The sequence below is a fragment of the Natrix helvetica genome (genome assembly GCF_964273705.1).
Source record: "Natrix helvetica genome assembly, chromosome: Z".
Taxonomy (NCBI): domain Eukaryota; kingdom Metazoa; phylum Chordata; class Lepidosauria; order Squamata; family Natricidae; genus Natrix; species Natrix helvetica.
The window spans coordinates 18,651,556-18,672,704 of record NC_138554.1 but is presented as its reverse complement, the minus strand read 5'-3'; the positions used below and the strand labels follow the sequence as shown (position 1 = coordinate 18,672,704).

Sequence of the window (21,149 nt, the reverse complement as noted above, 5' to 3'; positions counted from 1 at the left end):
TTGGTATTGTGTTAGACTGGGCTTTTCTAATCTCATTTTTCAAAATTTCCCAAGCTTCTTGAGTTGTTTTCCCCTCGAGGATTCTCATCCATGGAATTTTTCCCAAGCTCTCTCTAAGTTTATTGAAATTAGCTTTCTTAAAGTCCAAGACTCTAGTTTGACTTTGTTCTACTACTTGTGTTTGGATAATGTTGAATTCCAATATTGCATGGTCACTTGCCCCCAGGGTTCCTATGGCTTCAACACCTTCTATCATTTCCTCTCTGTTAGTGAGAATTAAGTCCAGTATGGCTGATCCCCTTGTTTCCTTCTCTACTTTTTGGAAAACAAAGTTGTCTGCTAGGTTTGTTAGGAACCTGTTGGATCTTCCACTTGGTGCAGAGTTTGTTTCCCAGTTGATGTCAGGGTAGTTAAAATCTCCCATTACTATTGTGGTGTGCTTCCTACATACCTTAGTTAGCTGACTAGCAAAAAGTTCATCTTCTTCCTCTGCTTGGTTGGGTGGCCTGTAGTATAGACCTATGGCAATGTCATTTCCCCCACAACCTTTAATATTGACCCAAATGCATTCAAGATAGTTCTCTTGAATGCATTCAAGATATAAGTCTAAGTGCTATTGCTATTGTCTTGGGGTAAACTGTCCAAATGCAAGTACATGTGTTTCCAGTTTTGTGAAATGTATGCAGAATGAAATGGAAGTATTTTGTCCTGTGTGTGGATACATGAGAGGGTTAATGTCCTGTGCGTGGATACATGAGAGGGTTAATAAGAGGGTTATTTTTTTCAATATACAGGTATTCCTTGACTTACAGACATTCATTTAATGGCGGGTTAAGGTTACAACAGCACTATAAAAAAGTGACTTATGATCAGGGGTGGATTGAAAAATTTCAGCAATAGATTCTCTGCCCAGTTGCTGGGTGGGTGTGGCCATGGTGGGCGTGGCCTAGTCAGCTTCCTGCACCACGGCGGCTGGGGAAAGGGTGTTTTTATCCTCCCCAGGTTCCGGAGGCTTTCCTCAAGCTTCTGGATGGCGAAAAGAAGCCGTCCGGAGGCCGGAAACGGACCTGATTCCAGACTTCCGGTAGGCCAGTTTTTCACCCTCTCAGAGGCTCTGTGCGTACCCTGCACTTACCTGACATGATGGACGGGCTGCGTGGAGACTCCTGGGAGGGGAGGGGAGGGGTGGGCAGGGTCAGTCAGTTCTTGTAACTACTAGTTTGGTGAACCAGATTAAAATTAACATCCAGTTCACTCGAACCTGCCTGAACCAGCTGAATCTCACCCCTGCTTATGACCATTTTTCACACTTATGACCATTGCAGCATCCCCATGGTCATGGGATCAAATTCAGACACTTGGCAACCAACTATTTATGATGGTTGCGGTGTTCCTGGTGTCCTGGGATCACCTTTTGTGACCGTCTAACAAGCAGAGTCAGTGGGGAGGCCATTTAACAACTGTGTTACTAACTTAACAACTGCAATGGTTCACTTAACAAGTGTGGCAAAAAAGGTCATAAAACAGGGCACAGTTCACTTAACAAGTGTTCCATTTAGCAACAGAAATTTTGGGCTCTATTGTGGTCGTAAGCCAAAGACTATCTATGTGCTGACCTAGACTTCCCAAAAGCACGAAGTTAAATTCGTTCCAATAAAACCCCTTTTAATTAGTTTGAAGTGAATTCCTCTCCAGCAAAGTCCCGGCCAACAGTCCTTCAAGGGATTTCGCAACTACAGACATTTTTATCAGGCTTGGAGAGCTGCCAGGCCGATATCTTCCTAACGCCACTCTGTAGCAGACAATACTTGGCAAGAAGTCAGGAACAGATCTTCACCCTAATGAATTGAACTAATTGTCTCCTGCAAACTCCCCTCCCCTTTCGCTCCTCTTTTATTCCCTATGGGAGGGGCCATTCACCATCCACTTGTAGCTTTACTCCCGAGTGGACCCTTGTTCCTTAGCTGTTCCCTTCCCCTGGCAGCTCTGCACATTCACACACTGGGAACAAGCTCCAGCTGTTCTTCTGCCCCACTGATGTCCGACTCTGAAGGCAGCTGATAACTACCATATGGCTCTATCCCCCTCTCTGCCTCCGACACAGAGCCCTCATCAGAGCCTTCCCCAGACTCCAGGACTGGCCCATGTTCCTCCCCAACCTCCTCACTGTCTGAATCTTCTGCCAGATCTACTGGTGGGCCATAACAATCCATAGTGTCCCTGATGGAGAAACCCTATAAGATCTGGATTGGATCCCAGTGCAAAATCTGTCTCTACTTTGATGGCTGGCTGTTTGACATCTGTTTTCATTGATCTCACATGAACAATAACTGTGAATGAGTTGCTGTAATCTGGTTCTATCTTGTGGGGTCTCTGCTTCCCTCCAGGGGATCTTAACAGCATCTCAAGCACAGCTGGAATCCAAAATTCAAGCAGAACAATCTGTTGAAGAGCAGAGGGCCCAGAAACCTCCAGAAATCACAGTAAGTCAAATCTTCCATGTTGCTGAACCTATTGAGCGTATTTTTGACATGCTCAGCCAACAGTGGTTCTTTAGAAGGCAAATGTAAGTAACAGTAGCGATACTGTGTGGTGCCAAATTAAACTTTTAGTGTTATGAAGATATAGTGTTGGTGGCCTAATGGTGAAGATGCTCACTTCCTACTTGGAAGATTGAGAGTTCGATTCTAGGTAGTGGCAGAGGTTTCTGTCCACGGGCGCAAAGAGAAAAGCGTCAGGAAGGGCATCTGGCCAGTAAATGCTCAGCTCCATCTAGTTGTCCTCACTCTACCCTTAATTAAGGGATTATGAGGTCATAAAAAGGGAATATATATATATATATATATATATATATATATATATATATATATATATATATATGTTGTATTTGTACTGATAAATAAATAACACAAATATAAAAGGCAACATTAAAAATAAGAATATGGTTTTCTGCCTGCATGGTCTTCTGTGATGAAGCCGAAGGACAGAAAGAGGGAGTAGTGACCTTCCTCCCATATTTAGGCATACCAGGGGTTGTAACACAAATATATATATATATATATATATATATATATATATATATATATATATATATATATATATATATATATATATATATATATATATATATATATATATATATATATATATATATATATATATATATATATATATATATATATATATATATATATATATATATATATATATATATATATATATATATATATATATATATGTTTTCGTAGATTTTCACGGGTGTAGGTATGCTGGTTTTGTTGTATTCGGGTCTTTTCCCGTGTAAGGTTGAGATTGTCTTTGCAACGTTTCGGCAGGATCACACCTGCCATCTTCAAGCTGTGGGCTTAAAATGGGAACGGAGCTGCCGTCTTTCTGTAAGTCTTGGTGGGAGGGGATGGGGTGGTGGCTTTGTTTCAGTAAGTGGAATGATTGGTTGTGTGGTTGTATCATGATTGGTAGATTGGTGCTGATTGGTGCAGGTTGTGTGTGCATTGTTGTTTTGTATTTTAACGGCTTGGGTGGTGGGTGGTGTTCGTTTGTTGGCTAGGGCTGGTTTCCAGATGTTTGGTAGGCGGGAGGTATCATCACGTTTGTTCATGCTGTGGGGGTGTTTCTCTATTTCGATGGCTTCCATGATTATTCTCTTGTGGAGGTGCTCTGTTTTGGAGATTAACCTGGCTCCTTCAAAGTTGATTTCGTGTCCTGTAGCTTTAAGGTGCTGGAAAAAGGTGCACAAAGACCATCTGAAAACTGAATTACACAAACTCACAAATGTATTAATCTCCAATGGATTCCAAAGAAAAACAATCACCAACCTAATCCAAAAGGAGACTCCCCCAAAAAACCAAGATACAGAACAGGAAAATGGCATCGCCCTCCTCCCTTACATCAAAGGCACCACAGATAAAATCAGCAAAATTCTCCACAAGCACAATATCAGGACAGCCTTCACCACTGACCAAAAAATAGCCAACATCTTAAGAAACCCCAAAGACAAAATCCAGCTAGAAAACCAAGGAGTCTACAAAATACCATGCAAAATCTGCCCAGCAATATACATAGGGCAAACAAACAGGAGAATAAATGCACGCATCACAGAACACAAAAATGCAGTAAGAAAAAAAGAAAAAACGTCTTCCCTTTTCCAGCACCTTAAAGCTACAGGACACGAAATCAACTTTGAAGGAGCCAGGTTAATCTCCAAAACAGAGCACCTCCACAAGAGAATAATCATGGAAGCCATCGAAATAGAGAAACACCCCCACAGCATGAACAAACGTGATGATACCTCCCGCCTACCAAACATCTGGAAACCAGCCCTAGCCAACAAACGAACACCACCCACCACCCAAGCCGTTAAAATACAAAACAACAATGCACACACAACCTGCACCAATCAGCACCAATCTACCAATCATGATACAACCACACAACCAATCATTCCACTTACTGAAACAAAGCCACCACCCCATCCCCTCCCACCAAGACTTACAGAAAGACGGCAGCTCCGTTCCCATTTTAAGCCCACAGCTTGAAGATGGCAGGTGTGATCCTGCCGAAACGTTGCAAAGACAATCTCAACCTTACACGGGAAAAGACCCGAATACAACAAAACCAGCATATATATATATATATATATATATATATATATATATATATATATATATATATATATATATATATATATATATATATATATATATATATATATATATATATATATATATATATATATATATATATATATATATATATATATATATATATAGAGAGAGAGAGAGAGAGAGAGAGAGAGAGAGAGAGAGAGAGAGAGAGAGAGAGAGAGAGAAAGAGAGAGAGAGAGAGAGATTGTACATTCAAAACCAATGTAGGTTGGGGAATTCTGGGAGTTGCAGTCTACACATCTTAAAATTGTCAAGTTTGGGAAATACAAATCTAAATTATGAATAAAATCAGTCCATAAATGAGATGGAGGTGAATGGATAGGTAGGTAGGAAGATAGTAGATAGGTAGGTAGGTAGATAGATGGATGGATAGATATATATATAGATAGATAGCTGTATGGATGGATGGATAGCAGATGGATGGATGGATGGATGGATATATAGATAGCTGGATGGATGGATAGATAGATAGATAGATAGCTGGATGCATGAATGGAGAGATACATAGATATATAAACATTTGTATGGTTGGGGCTGGTTAGTATCTGACGGGAGACGACCAAAAATATCAAATTAGACAGAAAAGTTAAAAAAAAAACCCTAACAGCAGGTTTAAAAAAATCCGTATTATTCAAAGAAATGTCACAAACGAGCCCATATGATTGGAAGCTTGATTTGGTTGGAGCTTGATTTAGTTGGAGACTTGACTTTATTTTCCACTAAACTAACGCCACAGCGCAACTCGAAGGGGCCTCCTTGATGTGCAGTACTTTCCAAAAGCAGAGGTGGTGGTGGGGTGGTCATGCATTCCTCCTCCTTCTCCTCCCGAGGCCCAACGGCTGCGTCTTGAGCAGAATGTCTCTGCCCAGTTCATGGAGCTCCACCAGTGGCTTCAGGAGAAGGAGGCTGCGCTGATCAGAGAGATTCAGAGAGAGGAAAAACTGCTTCTGAGTGAACTGGACAGGAACCAGAGGAACAGCCAAGAGAAAATCCGCACAGCCAATGAGCAAATAGCTAAGATCCAGGCTCGGCTTGTGATGGAACCAGACTCCGAAAGCTTCCTTAAGGTCAGTGCATTTCTCAAGCCATATTTGCATTTATGTATCTGGATGTGCAACACTGGTGGGTTCCTACTGGTTTGGACTGGTTTGGGCAAATTGGTGGTTTGGCGGTTGGCAGTAATCACCCCTGGTGTGCAGTGCTCAATTTATGACAATAGCACTTAGATTTATATACTGCTTCATAGCCTTTCTAAGCGGTTTACAGAATCAGCACATGGTCCCCAACAATCTGGGTCCTCATTTTACCCACCTTGGAAAGGGTGGAAGGCTGAGTCAACCTTTGAGCCTGGTGAGATTTGAACTGCCAAACTGCAGTCAGCAGGAGTAGTCTGCAGTTCTGCACTCTAACCACTGCGCCACCTCAGCTCATATCGACTGTTCAAAGATTGATGCTAAAAAAAAGTAACTTACGGCTTGGTCCTTGCAGTTACAATGGTTGCAGCAATCCTGCAGTCACAGCAATGCTATCTGGTCCCTTGGCTACCAGCTTTTATCATGGTTGCAGTATCCCAGAGACATGTGATAGCCAATTGCCATCTTCCCAGCCAGCATCTGACAAGCAAAATCAACGGGGAGTTAGTTGCAACTTGTGGTCATGTGATGTCTCACTTAATGACCAGGAGGGAAAAAAAGTTGTGCGATTGGGTGTGGCCACATGATGCCTTGCTTAGGGTTCACACCACTTAACAATGAATTTTACATTCATTGTAAAATTGTGCCGTGGTGGTGCCTTGGTTAGAGTGCAGTACTGCAGGCTACTTCTGCTGCCTGCCGGCTGCCTGCAATTCAGCAGTTCGATTCTCACTGGCTCAAGGTTGACTCGGCTTTCTATCCTTCTGAGGTTGGTAAAATGAGGACCCAGATTGTTGGGGGCAATAAGTTGACTCTGCAAACTGCTTAGAGAGGCTGTAAAAGCACTGTGGAATGGTATATAACTCTGAGTGCTATTGTTATAACTCAAGGACTTACCTATGTATCTCCACTAGTCAAGATCACATGCAGTTTTCCTTTCACCTAACTCAAGGCTTTTCGCATTGCATTTATCAGTAGGGTCGATTTTTAAGCCAACTCAGTATTTCCTTTCCAAATAATCTTCCTAAGCCTTAGGAAGTTGCCATCTAACCAAGTCTGTTGTGTGATCTTCCTGCCAAAAAAAGATATTTATTCTCCACTAATCTGTCTTCGAACACTTGAAATTCTGTCAGAGAAGAGGGCATGGATTCATTATCCCCAGCTGCCAAGGTAGGAGAAGAACCGATGGGCGGAAGCTTTACAGTATATGGAGACAACCAAACTCAAAATAAGGAGGACGTTTCCTCACCGTAAGAGCAATTAAACAGTGGAACAGGTTGTCCTTTGGAGGTGTGGAGTTCTATCAATGCAGGTTTGAAAGCAATGTTTGGACAAAGAATTGTCCTACTCTTTGTCCAATTCCTACTCTGCCTAGAGCAGGGGTCAGAAACCCATGGCTCTGAAGCTGCATGTGCCTCTGTGGCTCCCTGTTGCCAGTCAGTGCCACAATTTTGAGAGGAGCTTCCGGTTTGGGGCGGGGGTTAGAAACAATGCACGAGGAGAAGACTCTATGGCAAGGAATGGATTTTCCAGTCGGTTCCACAATTGATAAGGCTTTCAGTTAGGACAGGTAGAGGAAAAAGGATGCCGCACTAGGAGGAGACTCTATGGTGTCTTCCGGTCAGCTCCAGAATTGAATGTGGGGCTTCTGATTAGAACAGGGGTGTCCAAACTTGGCAACTTTAAGACTTGTGGACTTCAACTCCCAGAATTCCCCAGCTCTGCTGGCTGGGAATTCTGGGAGTTGAAGTCCACAAGTCTTAAAGTTGCCAAGTTTGGACACCCCTGGATTAGAACCTTTGTGGCTCCTTGTGCTTTCTTTTGTGTGGGAAACGGGTGCAAATGGCTCTTTGAGTGTTTAAGGTTGCTGACCCCTGGGCTAGAGGATTGGTCTAGAAGATCTTCAAGAGCCCTATGATTCCACAATTCAACGGGAAAGATGGCGGCATTCCTCTTTCTTCCGTTAGATGAATTTTGGTGGAGCCAGTTTAAAGGAATGAGATAAAGAAGACAGGAAACTATTCTTAACAGCTGGCCTTTCTCTGATCATTCTTACTATTTCTTTCCACAGGATATCAAAGGATTCATAGAAAGGTGAGTATCTCTTCTCGGGGAACCAGTGTCCTTTTATAAGTGGAGGCTTTCCATTGAGTTATTTTACTTTGGTTTATTTACCATGTGGCAGCCGTGGCAAGGGGGGCGTTCCACCAGGTTCGCCTGGTGCACCAATTGCGCCCCCTACTGGAACGGGATGCCCTACGCACGGTCACTCATGCGCTGGTGACGTCCCGCCTGGACTACTGCAACGCTCTCTACATGGGGCTGCCCTTGGGACGCGCCCGGAGACTGCAGTTAGTTCAGAACGCAGCCGCGCGGGCTGTGATGGGGAGTACTAGGTACTCCCACGTAACACCTCTCCTGCGCGAGCTGCACTGGCTACCTGTGGTTTTTCGGGTGCGTTTCAAGGTCCTGATTACCATCTTTAAAGCGCTCCATGGCACAGGACCTAGTTACTTGCGGGATCGCATCCTCCCACATACTTCCCTGCGGCCAATTCGCTCACACAGGGAGGGGCTTCTCCTGGTGCCGTCCACTAGGCAATGCCAACGGGCGACACCAAGGAGTAGGGTCTTCTCTGTGATGGGCCCAACCCTCTGGAATGACCTCCCCCCAGACATCAGAACCACCACTGACCTCCGCTCCTTCCGGCAAAAATTGAAGACTCACCTGTTCCGACTAGCAGGCCTGGCTTAATTACAACTTTTCCTCCTGCTAAACGTACTATTAACTGGTTATTTTAGGGGTATTGTTTTTAATTTAATTTGTGTGTGTCCTAGGGGTTTTAAAACTATATTTATATATACTGGCTCTGTACAGTTCCTTTTTAATTCGATTTTAACCTCCTCCATATTTAACTGTACATATTTAATTCTTCTATTTATTGTATTTTGATATATTCTTTATATGGACTGTACACCGCCCCGAGTCCCTTTCGGGAGAGGGGGCGGTCTAGAAGCACGGTAAATAAATAAATAAATAAATAAATAAATAAATAAATAAATAAATAAATAATATCTACAATACAGTCATTATCTGCTGTTCTTGGTCTGGCTTGGAGCTTTCCCTCACTCCTGAGCTGAAATCCTCTGCACTCTTCCTTGAATCAGTAGAAGACTATGTCAGCACAATATTGGCTGTTTCCATTTCTGATCCCTGCTGCCTCTTGATTCCAGATTCAATGATCTGCCCAAAAAAATTAACTGTGAACAAATCTCGGAGCAATCTTGCAAGTTGTTGTGAGGATAAAATGAGAACTGATTGCTCAACAAAGCCAGTCTATGTAGAGGTTAAGGCACCAGATTAGAAAACGGGGGAATGTGTAGGTGGCAAATAAATTTAACAAATAAATTCTAGTCCTATTTAGCAATGGTGGTATTCAATTTTTTTTTACTATTGGTTCTGTGGGCATGGCTTGGTCGGCTTGGCAGGGGAAGGATACTGAAAAATCTCCATTCTTTCCCCACTCCAGGGGAAGGATACTGTAAAATCTCCATTCCCACCCACTCCAGGGGAAGGTTACTGTAAAATCTCCATTCCCTCCCCACTCCAGGGGAAGGTTACTGAAAAATCTCCATTCCCTCCCAACCCCAGGGGAAGGTTACTGTAAAATATCCATTGCCTCCCCACTCCAGGGGAAGGTTACTGAAAAATCTCCATTCCCTCCCAACTCCAGGGGAAGGATACTGTAAAATCTCCATTCCCTCCTCACTACAGGGGAAGGATACTGTAAAATCTCCATTCCCTCCCCACTCCAGGGGAAGGTTACTGTAAAATATCCATTCCCTCCCCACTCCAGGGGAAGGATACTGTAAAATCTCCATTCCCTCCTCACTCCAGGGGAAGGTTACTGTAAAATATCCATTCCCTCCCCACTCCAGGGGAAGGATACTGTAAAATCTCCATTCCCTCCTCACTCCATGGGAAGGATACTGTAAAATCTCCATTCCCTCCCCACTCCAGGGGAAGGTTACTGAAAAATCTCCATTCCCTCCCCACTCCAGGGGAAGGATACTGTAAAATCTCCATTCTTTCCCCACTCCAGGGGAAGGATATTGTAAAATCTCCATACTTTCCCCACTCCAGGGGAAGGATACTGTAAAATCTCCATTCTTTCCCCACTCCAGGGGAAGGATACTGTAAAATATCCATTCCCTCCCCACTCCAGGGGAAGGATACTGTAAAATCTCCATTCCCTCCCCACTCCAGGGGAAGGATACTGTAAAATCTCCATTCCCTCCCCACTCCAGGGGAAGGATACTGTAAAATCTCCATTCCCTCCCCACTCCAGGGGAAGGTTACTGAAAAATCTCCATTCCCTCCCCACTCAAGGGGAAGGATACTGTAAAATCTCCATTCCCTCCTCACTCCAGGGGAAGGATACTGTATACCGAGGATATCGACATCAGAACAACCACCGATGTCCGCTCCTTCCGCAAGAAACTTAAGACCCACCTGTTCCAATTAGCTGGCCTGGCCCAAACGTAGCCTTAATCTTCAATCCCTCTGGCCGGTATTTTAAATTTTGGGGGGTAGACTTTTAAGCTGTTTTTTAATTTTTATTATTACTGTACAGGCTTTATATTTAATCTGTTTTTAAGGGGTATTTAATATTTTTCACTTTGTAGATGTTTTTTTAGCTGTTGTCTGTACACCGCCCCGAGCCCCTTCGGGGAGAGGGGGCGGTCTATAAATACAATAAATAAATAAAATAAATAAATAAATAAATAAAAATCTCCATTCCCTCCCCACTCCAGGGGAAGGTTACTGAAAAATCTCCATTCCTTCCCCACTCCAGGGGAAGGTTACTGAAAAATCTCCATTCCCTCCTCACTCCAGGGGAAGGATACTGTAAAATCTCCATTCCCTCCTCACTCCAGGGGAAGGATACTGAAAAATCTCCATTCCTTCCCCACTCCAGGGGAAGGTTACTGAAAAATCTCCATTCCCTCCTCACTCCAGGGGAAGGATACTGTAAAATCTCCATTCCCTCCTCACTCCAGGGGAAGGATACTGAAAAATCTCCATTCCCTCCCCACTCCAGGGGAAGGATACTGAAAAATCTCCATTCCCACCCACTCCAGGGGAAGGTTACTGAAAAATCTCCATTCCCTCCTCACTCCAGGGGAAGGATACTGTAAAATCTCCATTCCCTCCTTACTCCAGGGGAAGGATACTGTAAAATCTCCATTCCCTCATCACTCCAGGGGAAGGTTACTGTAAAATCTCCATTCCCTCCTCACTCCAGGGGAAGGATACTGTAAAATCTCCATTCCCTCCGCACTCCAGGGGAAGGATACTGTAAAATCTCCATTCCCTCATCACTCCAGGGGAAGGATACTGTAAAATCTCCATTCCCTCATCACTCCAAGGGAAGGTTACTGTAAAATCTCCATTCCCTCCTCACTCCAGGGGAAGGATACTGTAAAATCTCCATTCCCTCCCCACTCCAGGGGAAGGTTACTGAAAAATCTCCATTCCCTCCTCACTCCAGGGGAAGGATACTGTAAAATCTCCATTCCCTCCTCACTCCAGGGAAAGGATACTGTAAAATCTCCATTCCCGCCTCACTCCAGGGGAAGGTTACTGTAAAATCTCCATTCCCTCCTCACTCCAGGGGAAGGATACTGTAAAATCTCCATTCCCTCCGCACTCCAGGGGAAGGATACTGTAAAATCTCCATTCCCTCATCACTCCAGGGGAAGGATACTGTAAAATCTCCATTCCCTCATCACTCCAGGGGAAGGATACTGTAAAATCTCCATTCTTTCCCCACTCCAGGGGAAGGATATTGTAAAATCTCCATACTTTCTCCACTCCAGGGGAAGGATACTGTAAAATCTCCATTCTTTCCCCACTCCAGGGGAAGGATACTGTAAAATATCCATTCCCTCCCCACTCCAGGGGAAGGATACTGTAAAATCTCCATTCCCTCCCCACTCCAGGGGAAGGATACTGTAAAATCTCCATTCCCTCCCCACTCCAGGGGAAGGATACTGTAAAATCTCCATTCCCTCCCCACTCCAGGGGAAGGTTACTGAAAAATCTCCATTCCCTCCCCACTCAAGGGGAAGGATACTGTAAAATCTCCATTCCCTCCTCACTCCAGGGGAAGGATACTGTATACCGAGGATATCGACATCAGAACAACCACCGATGTCCGCTCCTTCCGCAAGAAACTTAAGACCCACCTGTTCCAATTAGCTGGCCTGGCCCAAACGTAGCCTTAATCTTCAATCCCTCTGGCCGGTATTTTAAATTTTGGGGGGTAGACTTTTAAGCTGTTTTTTAATTTTTATTATTACTGTACAGGCTTTATATTTAATCTGTTTTTAAGGGGTATTTAATATTTTTCACTTTGTAGATGTTTTTTTAGCTGTTGTCTGTACACCGCCCCGAGCCCCTTCGGGGAGAGGGGGCGGTCTATAAATACAATAAATAAATAAAATAAATAAATAAATAAATAAAAATCTCCATTCCCTCCCCACTCCAGGGGAAGGTTACTGAAAAATCTCCATTCCTTCCCCACTCCAGGGGAAGGTTACTGAAAAATCTCCATTCCCTCCTCACTCCAGGGGAAGGATACTGTAAAATCTCCATTCCCTCCTCACTCCAGGGGAAGGATACTGAAAAATCTCCATTCCCTCCCCACTCCAGGGGAAGGATACTGAAAAATCTCCATTCCCACCCACTCCAGGGGAAGGTTACTGAAAAATCTCCATTCCCTCCTCACTCCAGGGGAAGGATACTGTAAAATCTCCATTCCCTCCTTACTCCAGGGGAAGGATACTGTAAAATCTCCATTCCCTCATCACTCCAGGGGAAGGTTACTGTAAAATCTCCATTCCCTCCTCACTCCAGGGGAAGGATACTGTAAAATCTCCATTCCCTCCGCACTCCAGGGGAAGGATACTGTAAAATCTCCATTCCCTCATCACTCCAGGGGAAGGATACTGTAAAATCTCCATTCCCTCATCACTCCAGGGGAAGGTTACTGTAAAATCTCCATTCCCTCCTCACTCCAGGGGAAGGATACTGTAAAATCTCCATTCCCTCCCCACTCCAGGGGAAGGTTACTGAAAAATCTCCATTCCCTCCTCACTCCAGGGGAAGGTTACTGTAAAATCTCCATTCCCTCCCCACTCCAGGGGAAGGTTACTGTAAAATCTCCATTCCCTCCTCACTCCAGGGGAAGGATACTGTAAAATCTCCATTCCCTCATCACTCCAGGGAAGGATACTGTAAAATCTCCATTCTCTCCTCACTCCAGGGGAAGGATACTGCAAAATCTCCATTCCCTCCCCACTCCAGGGGAAGGTTACTGAAAAATCTCCATTCCTTCCCCACTCCAGGGGAAGGTTACTGTAAAATATCCATTCCCTCCCCACTCCAGGGGAAGGATACTGTAAAATCTCCATTCCCTCCCCACTCCAGGGGAAGGATACTGAAAAATCTCCATTCCCTCCTCACTCCAGGGAAAGGATACTGTAAAATCTCCATTCCCGCCTCACTCCAGGGGAAGGTTACTGTAAAATCTCCATTCCCTCCCCACTCCAGGGGAAGGTTACTGTAAAATCTCCATTCCCTCCTCACTCCAGGGGAAGGATACTGTAAAATCTCCATTCCCTCATCACTCCAGGGAAGGATACTGTAAAATCTCCATTCTCTCCTCACTCCAGGGGAAGGATACTGCAAAATCTCCATTCCCTCCCCACTCCAGGGGAAGGTTACTGAAAAATCTCCATTCCTTCCCCACTCCAGGGGAAGGTTACTGTAAAATATCCATTCCCTCCCCACTCCAGGGGAAGGATACTGTAAAATCTCCATTCCCTCCCCACTCCAGGGGAAGGATACTGAAAAATCTCCATTCCCTCCTCACTCCAGGGGAAGGATACTGTAAAATATCCATTCCCACCCACTCCAGGGGAAGGTTACTGAAAAATCTCCATTTCCTCCCAATCAGCTGGGACTCAGGAGGCAGAGAATAGATGGGGGTTGGGCCAGTCATAGGTAGTATTTACCAGTTCTCCGAATTACTCAAAATTTCCGCTACTGTTTCTCCAGAACTGGTCAGAACCTGCTGAATATCACCTCTGCTGTTTAGGCACAAACCAGCTGGGTAACCTTGGCCAGTCACTCTCTCTCAGCCCTAGGAAAGAGGCAATGGTGAACCACTTCTGAAATCTTGCCAGGAAAATTGCAGTAACCTGTATAGTCAATTGCCAGGAGTCAATGCTGACTTGAAAACAGAAAATAATACTAATACCAGTACTACCAATACTACTAATATTAATAATAACAGAAAAAATGCTGCAGACTGAAAATGGAGAACATTATTAAAACAACAAAAACTAAACAGAATATAAGGAAAAATAGCTGGATGACAGATTAAATAGATGGAAAACCAAAGCTTTACATGGACAGCAGTTGAAAAACATTGAAGGAAAATGTGATAACAACTTGGGGATGGCTTAAGATGGGAACCATCAAGAAAGAAACGGAAGGTTTAATACCTGCTGTTCAAGAACGAGCACTACAAACAAGCTACAAAAATCCACTGACAATCCAAACTGCCCACTTTGCAATGACAAAGTTGAAACTGTTTCACATTTAATATGTGAGTGCAGCAAAATTGTGCAAATTGATTGCAAAGCTAGACATGACCAAGTTGCTAAATTAATTCACTGGTCATTATGTAAAAAAATATGACTTACCTGTGACCGGAAAAGGATGGGAACATAAAGTGGATAAAGTTGTTGAAAATAAGAAAGTGAAGATCTTGTGGGACTTTTTAATACAGATGGATCGTCATTTGGAACACAACACACCAGATATCACAGTTGTTGAAAACCAAAGCGTACAATTTATTGATATCTATGTACCATGAGATGCCAGAGTCGAAGAAAAAGAACTGGGAAAAATTATGAAATATCGCAACCTGGCCATCGAAACTACATGATTATGGATGAAACATGTGACAGTGATACTCATTGTCATCGGGCCACTTGGCACCATGTCCAAGAATTTTACGAAGTACATAAAGAAATTGCAGCTTCATGCAATAACACCAGCGGAACTGCAAAAGACTGCGCTACTTGAAAAAACATACATTTTAAGAAGATACTTGGTCGATACCTAGGATGCTGGCAGCAACCCATATCAACTATCAGAGCCAGTCAATAATATTTATGATGCATTTTTAAATGTTCAGTTGACTGAGTTTCATGTTTAAGGAATAAAAGATAATACCAATACTAACAGTAATAAAATTTCCTCGGTACATCATTTTAAGCTGAAGGAAAGGTAGCATTGAGAGTGTCAAAAATTCCCAGATAAGGCCACCAGGTGGCGATCAAGATCAAGCCATGGCATTGCACAGTTCTTGCTGATTTTTCTCTCTTTGCAGATACTGCCCTGGTGAGGACAAGACAAGCCCATTTCCTGTGATTTCTCGCGATTTCAATTTAGGTCAGTTTAAAGGGCCTATTCAGTACATGGTCTGGAGAGAGATGTTGCTGGCCTTAAGACCTTGTGAGTATCATGGGTGAACAGCATTAAAAAATTACAACAAAGCTGAATATCAAGTTCTTTGTTACTCTTCTGTAAAACTTCCACCCCCCCCTCGCCTCCACCACCCCACCCTCCACAAGGTCCAGTCTCTGCGAGTTCTTATAAATTTGGACTTGATTCTCTTTAATTTCTTCCTTCATTTCCTTTAGTTGTTTCTTAATTTCTTCCTGGCCCTGTATGAGTTGTTGAAGCATTTGCAGCAAATCCACCTCTGTGCTCTTAGGTTGCATCATTTCTGTAATCTTTGACTGTGTGGCAGGGCTGGATGTTGCAGATGTCGGTGCAGAAGTAGCAAAGCCAGGTTTTCCAGGTGGTGGTCTCTTTGGAGACATAGTTTATAAAACAGAGAAGTCAGTCAGTGTAGGGACTGGACAGCTGGAGAAGTATAGCAGGCAGATGAGTCCAGGAGGCAGAAAATCCAAACAAGTGAGAGTTTCTTTGGTCAATCTAGCGTTAAGAAAAGGTTTCCTCTCCAGAAGGTTCAGGAAATAGCAATCCACAAGAGATTCCTCTGGGTAGTACGGAGACAAAGACCGGAAGCCTGAGTTTTAAAGGTGGAGTCAGGTTTCACAGTTCATAAAGACAACGGAAGTGTGCCATCTTGCCCTGCCAGCTTTGGGCTCAGAGGCATAATAAAATTTCAAAAGTTCACAAAGTTCTCAGGTCATCAACAAGTTATAAAACTAAGTCCAGTGAAAATCACTTTTACAGGGGTGGCATCAGTAGTTGGCTCTCCCCCCTCCTCCATCCTCCTAGGGGCAAAAGCAGAATTTTTTCAAGCCGCTTGTCCAAGGGGGGGTAAAATCCACCCCCTCTAACCGCACCTCCAGCGAAGCTCCGAGAGTTTAACTTATAGTCTTGCTGAAAAGTCCATCAATTCAACAAAAAAGGAATGGAGAAAGGAAGCATCTCACCATACCGCCGCTGCTTCCTTCAGAGTTTGAGAGAATGTCCTTTTATCTTAGATTTCAAAATGTTATAGAAACAGATGGGGAAAATATAAGGGACATTATGACCAACATCTTAGCTGAATACACACACAAAGACAAGCAACAGATGGAGTGGGAGATAGACTTGGCCTATAGAGTGAATTCAGCATATGCTAGGACACACAATGTACCCAGGGAGGTTCATATTAAATTCCTTAGGAAAAGCACAAGAGACGCAATTCTGGGTGTACAAAGGGGGCAAACATTGACATACCACGATAGGGAGATAACCATCTTGAAGCAGATCCCAAAAAAAATTAGGGAGAAAAGGAATAGTTATTCGCAATTGGCGAATAAATTATACCAGAAAGGGGTGTGGTTTAGATGGTTGATGCCTGAAGGGATGCTGATATTCTGGGAGGAGACAAGAATTAGAATTAATACACCCATAGAGGCTCAGGCCTTTATGGAAAAAAATAAAGCAAACCTAGAAAAAGCAGAAGATTCTACAACAGTTATACAAGACACGGGAGGGGCCGGAGCTCTGCCAGCGGGGGGGCGGGGGGGGGGAAGGGGCAATACCAAGAAAGCTCAGATCACAAAAATGAATAAGAAAACCACATTGCTATAAATTTACCGAAAGTAATAGTGAAATTATATTTAGAAAATATGTTATAATATATAAGTTGACTGAAAACTTTTATTCCTATATGCTGATTTTACAGGATTATGTATTAATGTTTTATACCTAGATGTATACTATGAGTTTGGAGGGAGGGGGCGTCTGCCATACTTGCAACTGCCAAAATTTGTATACTATTCCACATACCCTTTTCCCACATACCAATAAATTTTTTTTGAAAAAAAAAATACAACAAAGCTGAGTGAATTACATGGTGATTTCATCGTGCATAACTCATTTCAGTTCTGGATCACAGCAAGGGTGGCATCGTGGTTAGAGTATTAAGCTAAGCTGAATCCTTGCCTGAAATGGGACTCTCCCTATATTGTGGATTACAACTCCCATCAGCTGTAGATAACCGGTTGGTTCCCAGGCTGATAAGAGTCAGGAGGCTGTTATAGACAGACAAATCTTTCCATTGCCAGTGAAAAGCCACGGCTCTTTTCCAGATCATAGGAAAGCTGTTAGAAAAGAAATAATAATAATAAAAAAAAAACTTTCACCCTTAATGGACACACTGGATCTAAACAGTTCAGCAGCTGAAATTGTTCTAAAGCCCATTATTTTCAATTCAAAACAGGCTGCTCAAATGAATTCTGAAAACATTGTGAAAGAAACATGATAAGCAGCTGCCAAGAAGCATAACAGTTCGCTTAATGTTTATGGATGATGGGAATGCTAGTGCTCAGCTCCTGGACGGAACCAGGTTAGGGACACTAAGCTCCCAAACTACCATTCAGTCTGGTGCCATCTTTTAACTTACCATATTTTGGGGACTATAAGAGGCACTTTCCCCACCCCTAAAAGAGGGCGAAAATTTGGTTGCGTCTTATACACCAAATGTAGCCCAGCCCACCCGTTGGCCCCCACCCTTTGGCCTCTGCCTCCCAGCAATTTGCCTCTTTGCAGCAAACAACAAACAGCCTGTTTCGGTTTCAGCTTCAACACAGCCTGATTAGCACAAGCAGCTGATTGTTGGTTGGATCGGCCTCCCGATGATCAGCTGTTTAAGGCTGCAGGGATTGCCATAGCCTATTGCTGCCTCCACAAACCTCATTTTCGGCCTCCACATCCCATTTCTGGCCTCCATGAGATCCATTTTCCACCCATTCCGATCCCCGCAACCTGGAACGGTGGAAAATGGGGTGTGCAGAGGCTGAAAACGGGGTGTTCAGAGGCTGAAAGCAATGGACCCCAAATTCATTGAAATTCGTCTAGTTTTTAGCAGGAGAATAACAGGATTTTTTGGTTGACATTGCTGAAAACTGATGTGAATTTGAATTGTCTACTTGGCATAAACCTGTTTTTTTTTTGCAACTTCTTAGGTGGGCGTTTCGAAAGTTGTCAAATAGGGGTAACTCTCTTATTGTTCTCCTTCCAACAGTCCCTTCATATATTACCTTGGATCCTGCCACCAATCATCCCAACCTCATGCTCTCCAAGGATCTCGACACGGTACGCTTGGAAGATAACCCCGAAGAAGTGGTCCCGGATGGTCCAGAAAGATTTAGCAAGACTGTGTGTGTGCTGGGTGCCCAGGGCTTTACTTGCCAGTGCCATTATTGGGAGGTAGAAGTTGGAAACAAAACCAGCTGGGATATTGGAGTGGCCAAGGAGTCGGTGAACAGGAAGGAGGCTAAAGTCACCGTCAAGCCCAGCAATGGTTTTTGGGCCATTTGGCTACGAAATGGCAATGAGTACAAGGCCCTTGACTCTCCCTCCAAACAGTTGCTCCTCAAGATCAAACCTCAGAAGGTAGGGGTCTATTTGGACTATGAAGGAGGACAAGTCTCTTTTTACGATGCTGACACCATGACCCACATCTACACCTTTCTGGATGTCTTCTCCGAGTGCCTGTACCCCATGTTCAGCCCTGGGGTCAACAAAGATGGCCTCAACGGTGAACCTCTCTGCCTCCTGCACCCACGGATCTAGCAAGGACTATGTAAGAGCTATTGGGATTTGCGTTGACATTTATTTCAGTGGTGGCGAACCTTTTCGGCACCGAGTGCCCAAACCGGAACATGCGTGAATGTGTGCGCACCACAGTGCCGTAAACCCAAAGACCAGCTGTTTGGCATGTGCATGCCTGGTTTTTTGGCTGTTTTTCAGGCTGTTTTCAGCTGTTTTGTGGGTCATTTTCAGGCTGTTTTTAGGGCTGCTTTTGGCTGGAAATGACCCCAGAAACAGCTAGAAAAATGGTCAATTTTTTGGTTGTTTTGGGGGCTGTTTTCAGGCCATTTTCCGGCACTCTGGCACCTGTAAAGATCAGCTGTGCATGTGTGCAGCGGAAACCCAAAAGCCAGCTGACTGGCATGCACATGCCTGTTTTTTGGCTGGTTTTTTTGGCTGTTTTCAGGATGGTTTGGGGGGTCATTTTTGACCCCAAAAACCGCCAGGAAAACGGTATGTTTTGGGGCTGTTTTGGGGGGCATTTTCAGGCTGTTTTCTGGTGCTCTGGCACCCCCAAAGACCAGCTGTGTATGCACACACTGGAAACCAGAAGAGCAGCTGGCGATGACACGCATGCCCATAGAGTGGGCTCTGCGTGCCACCTCTGGCACACATGCCATAGGTTCGCCATCACGAGTCTAACATGTCACGTGGTTGAAACTTGGTGGAACTGACCCTATTCATGGGACCACATGAAAGTTGGTTTGAACCTTTCTATATATGGTGAAAAAAACATTTAAGAAGAGACGATGTTATTATGTGTACCTCCCAGAATCCTTCTTTGAGGAAGATGGGGACGTTCAGAAATGTGAAATTTAAATAATAAACAGTGCCACAAATTCAAACACAATCAATCAGCAGGTTTTTGAGGGGCTCTGGAGAAGGTTTTGTGATTAGGACTGTCTATAATGGATGTTCTTTTGCAGATCAGCTTTCTTAACCTTTGACTATACCAGCAATCTCCAAACTTGGCAACTTTAATACTTGTGGACTTCAACGGCCAGAATTCCTCGATCAAACATGCTGGCTGGGGAATTCTGGTCATTGAAGTCCACAAGTATTAAAGTTGCCAAGTTTGGAGACCCTTTAACAACCTGGTTTCAACCCGTAGGTTCACTGCATTCCATTTGAAAACCGTGTTCTCCTCACTTACGACATTGACTTAAGTCAATCCAAGTTCCGATTTTATGGGACCAGCATTTATTGACTATTTTTTCCTCCCAATCTGCATATTAATGCCTTGAAATGTGCGTTTAGCAGACTATACATCTTCATTTAGAAGACATTTTGAGAAATGAGAAGTTTCACATTGGCAGCAGATGCTTCTGTGGCTCATTCTCCTTAAGTGGACTTTACAAATCAAACAATAACAACATTCTGGTTGCTAAAAAAAAAATAAGTGTGTGTCTTGAAAAGTATCTAAGGGACCCAAATGCTTTGGGGGCACTTGTCATTACTCCTGGGAGAGAAAGTACACCTGTTCACTGGGGAAGCCTCATGGGGAATGCAGCAATATAGAAAGACATTGGTTGAACCAAGCAGAGATTTTCTTCTCTGACAATAGATTGGATCAGATTTTCAAAGGTAAGTGCAAAGGTAAGTGTTTGTGAACAGGGGTACACTGTCTTAATTTTTTAATATCATGTCAGGATGAAAAACAATCCTTTAAAAAAGAATTTTAGGTTCTAAAAGGCCCTTTGTTGTTGTTGCTAGTTGGAAAGTCATGTCCAACCCATTGCGACCTCATAGACAACATTCCTCCAGGCCTTTCTGTCCTCTACCATCCTCTGGAGTCCATTTAAGCTCATGCCTACTGCTTCAGTGACTCCATCCAGCCACCTCATTCTCTGTCATCCCCTTCTTCTTTTGCCTTCAGTCTTTCCCAGCATGAGGCTCTTCTCCAGTGAGTCCTTCCTTCTCATTCAATGGCTAAAGTATTTGAGTTTCATCTTCAGGATCTGGCTTTCTAAAGAACAGTCAGGGTTGATCTCCTCTAGGATTGACCGGTTTAATCGTCTGGCAGTCCAAGGGACTCGCAGGAGTCTTCTCCAGCACCACAGTTCAAAGGCCTCAATTCTTTGTCACTCAGCCTTTCTTATGGTCCAACTTTCACAGCCATACATTGCAACTGGGACAAAAC

General features: G+C 43.8%; 1 protein-coding gene across 2 annotated transcripts in view; it reads left to right on the top strand.

The window, feature by feature from the left end:
- The window catches only part of LOC309382136 (zinc-binding protein A33-like), a 29,015-nt gene that overhangs the window by 6,636 nt on the left and 1,230 nt on the right, over positions 1-21,149 (top strand). Inside the window, exons 2-6 of one of the 2 annotated variants that reach the window (XM_081933645.1) lie at positions 2,388-2,483; positions 5,516-5,752; positions 7,890-7,912; positions 15,282-15,406; positions 18,441-19,001. In XM_081933645.1, the coding sequence (XP_081789771.1) occupies positions 2,388-2,483; positions 5,516-5,752; positions 7,890-7,912; positions 15,282-15,406; positions 18,441-18,991 (1,032 nt within the window). In that variant the 3' untranslated portion in view covers positions 18,992-19,001. Of the gene's footprint in view, positions 1-2,387; positions 2,484-5,515; positions 5,753-7,889; positions 7,913-15,281; positions 15,407-18,440; positions 19,815-21,149 lie in introns of those variants that run through there. The other variant, XM_081933644.1, reaches the window with a different exon arrangement.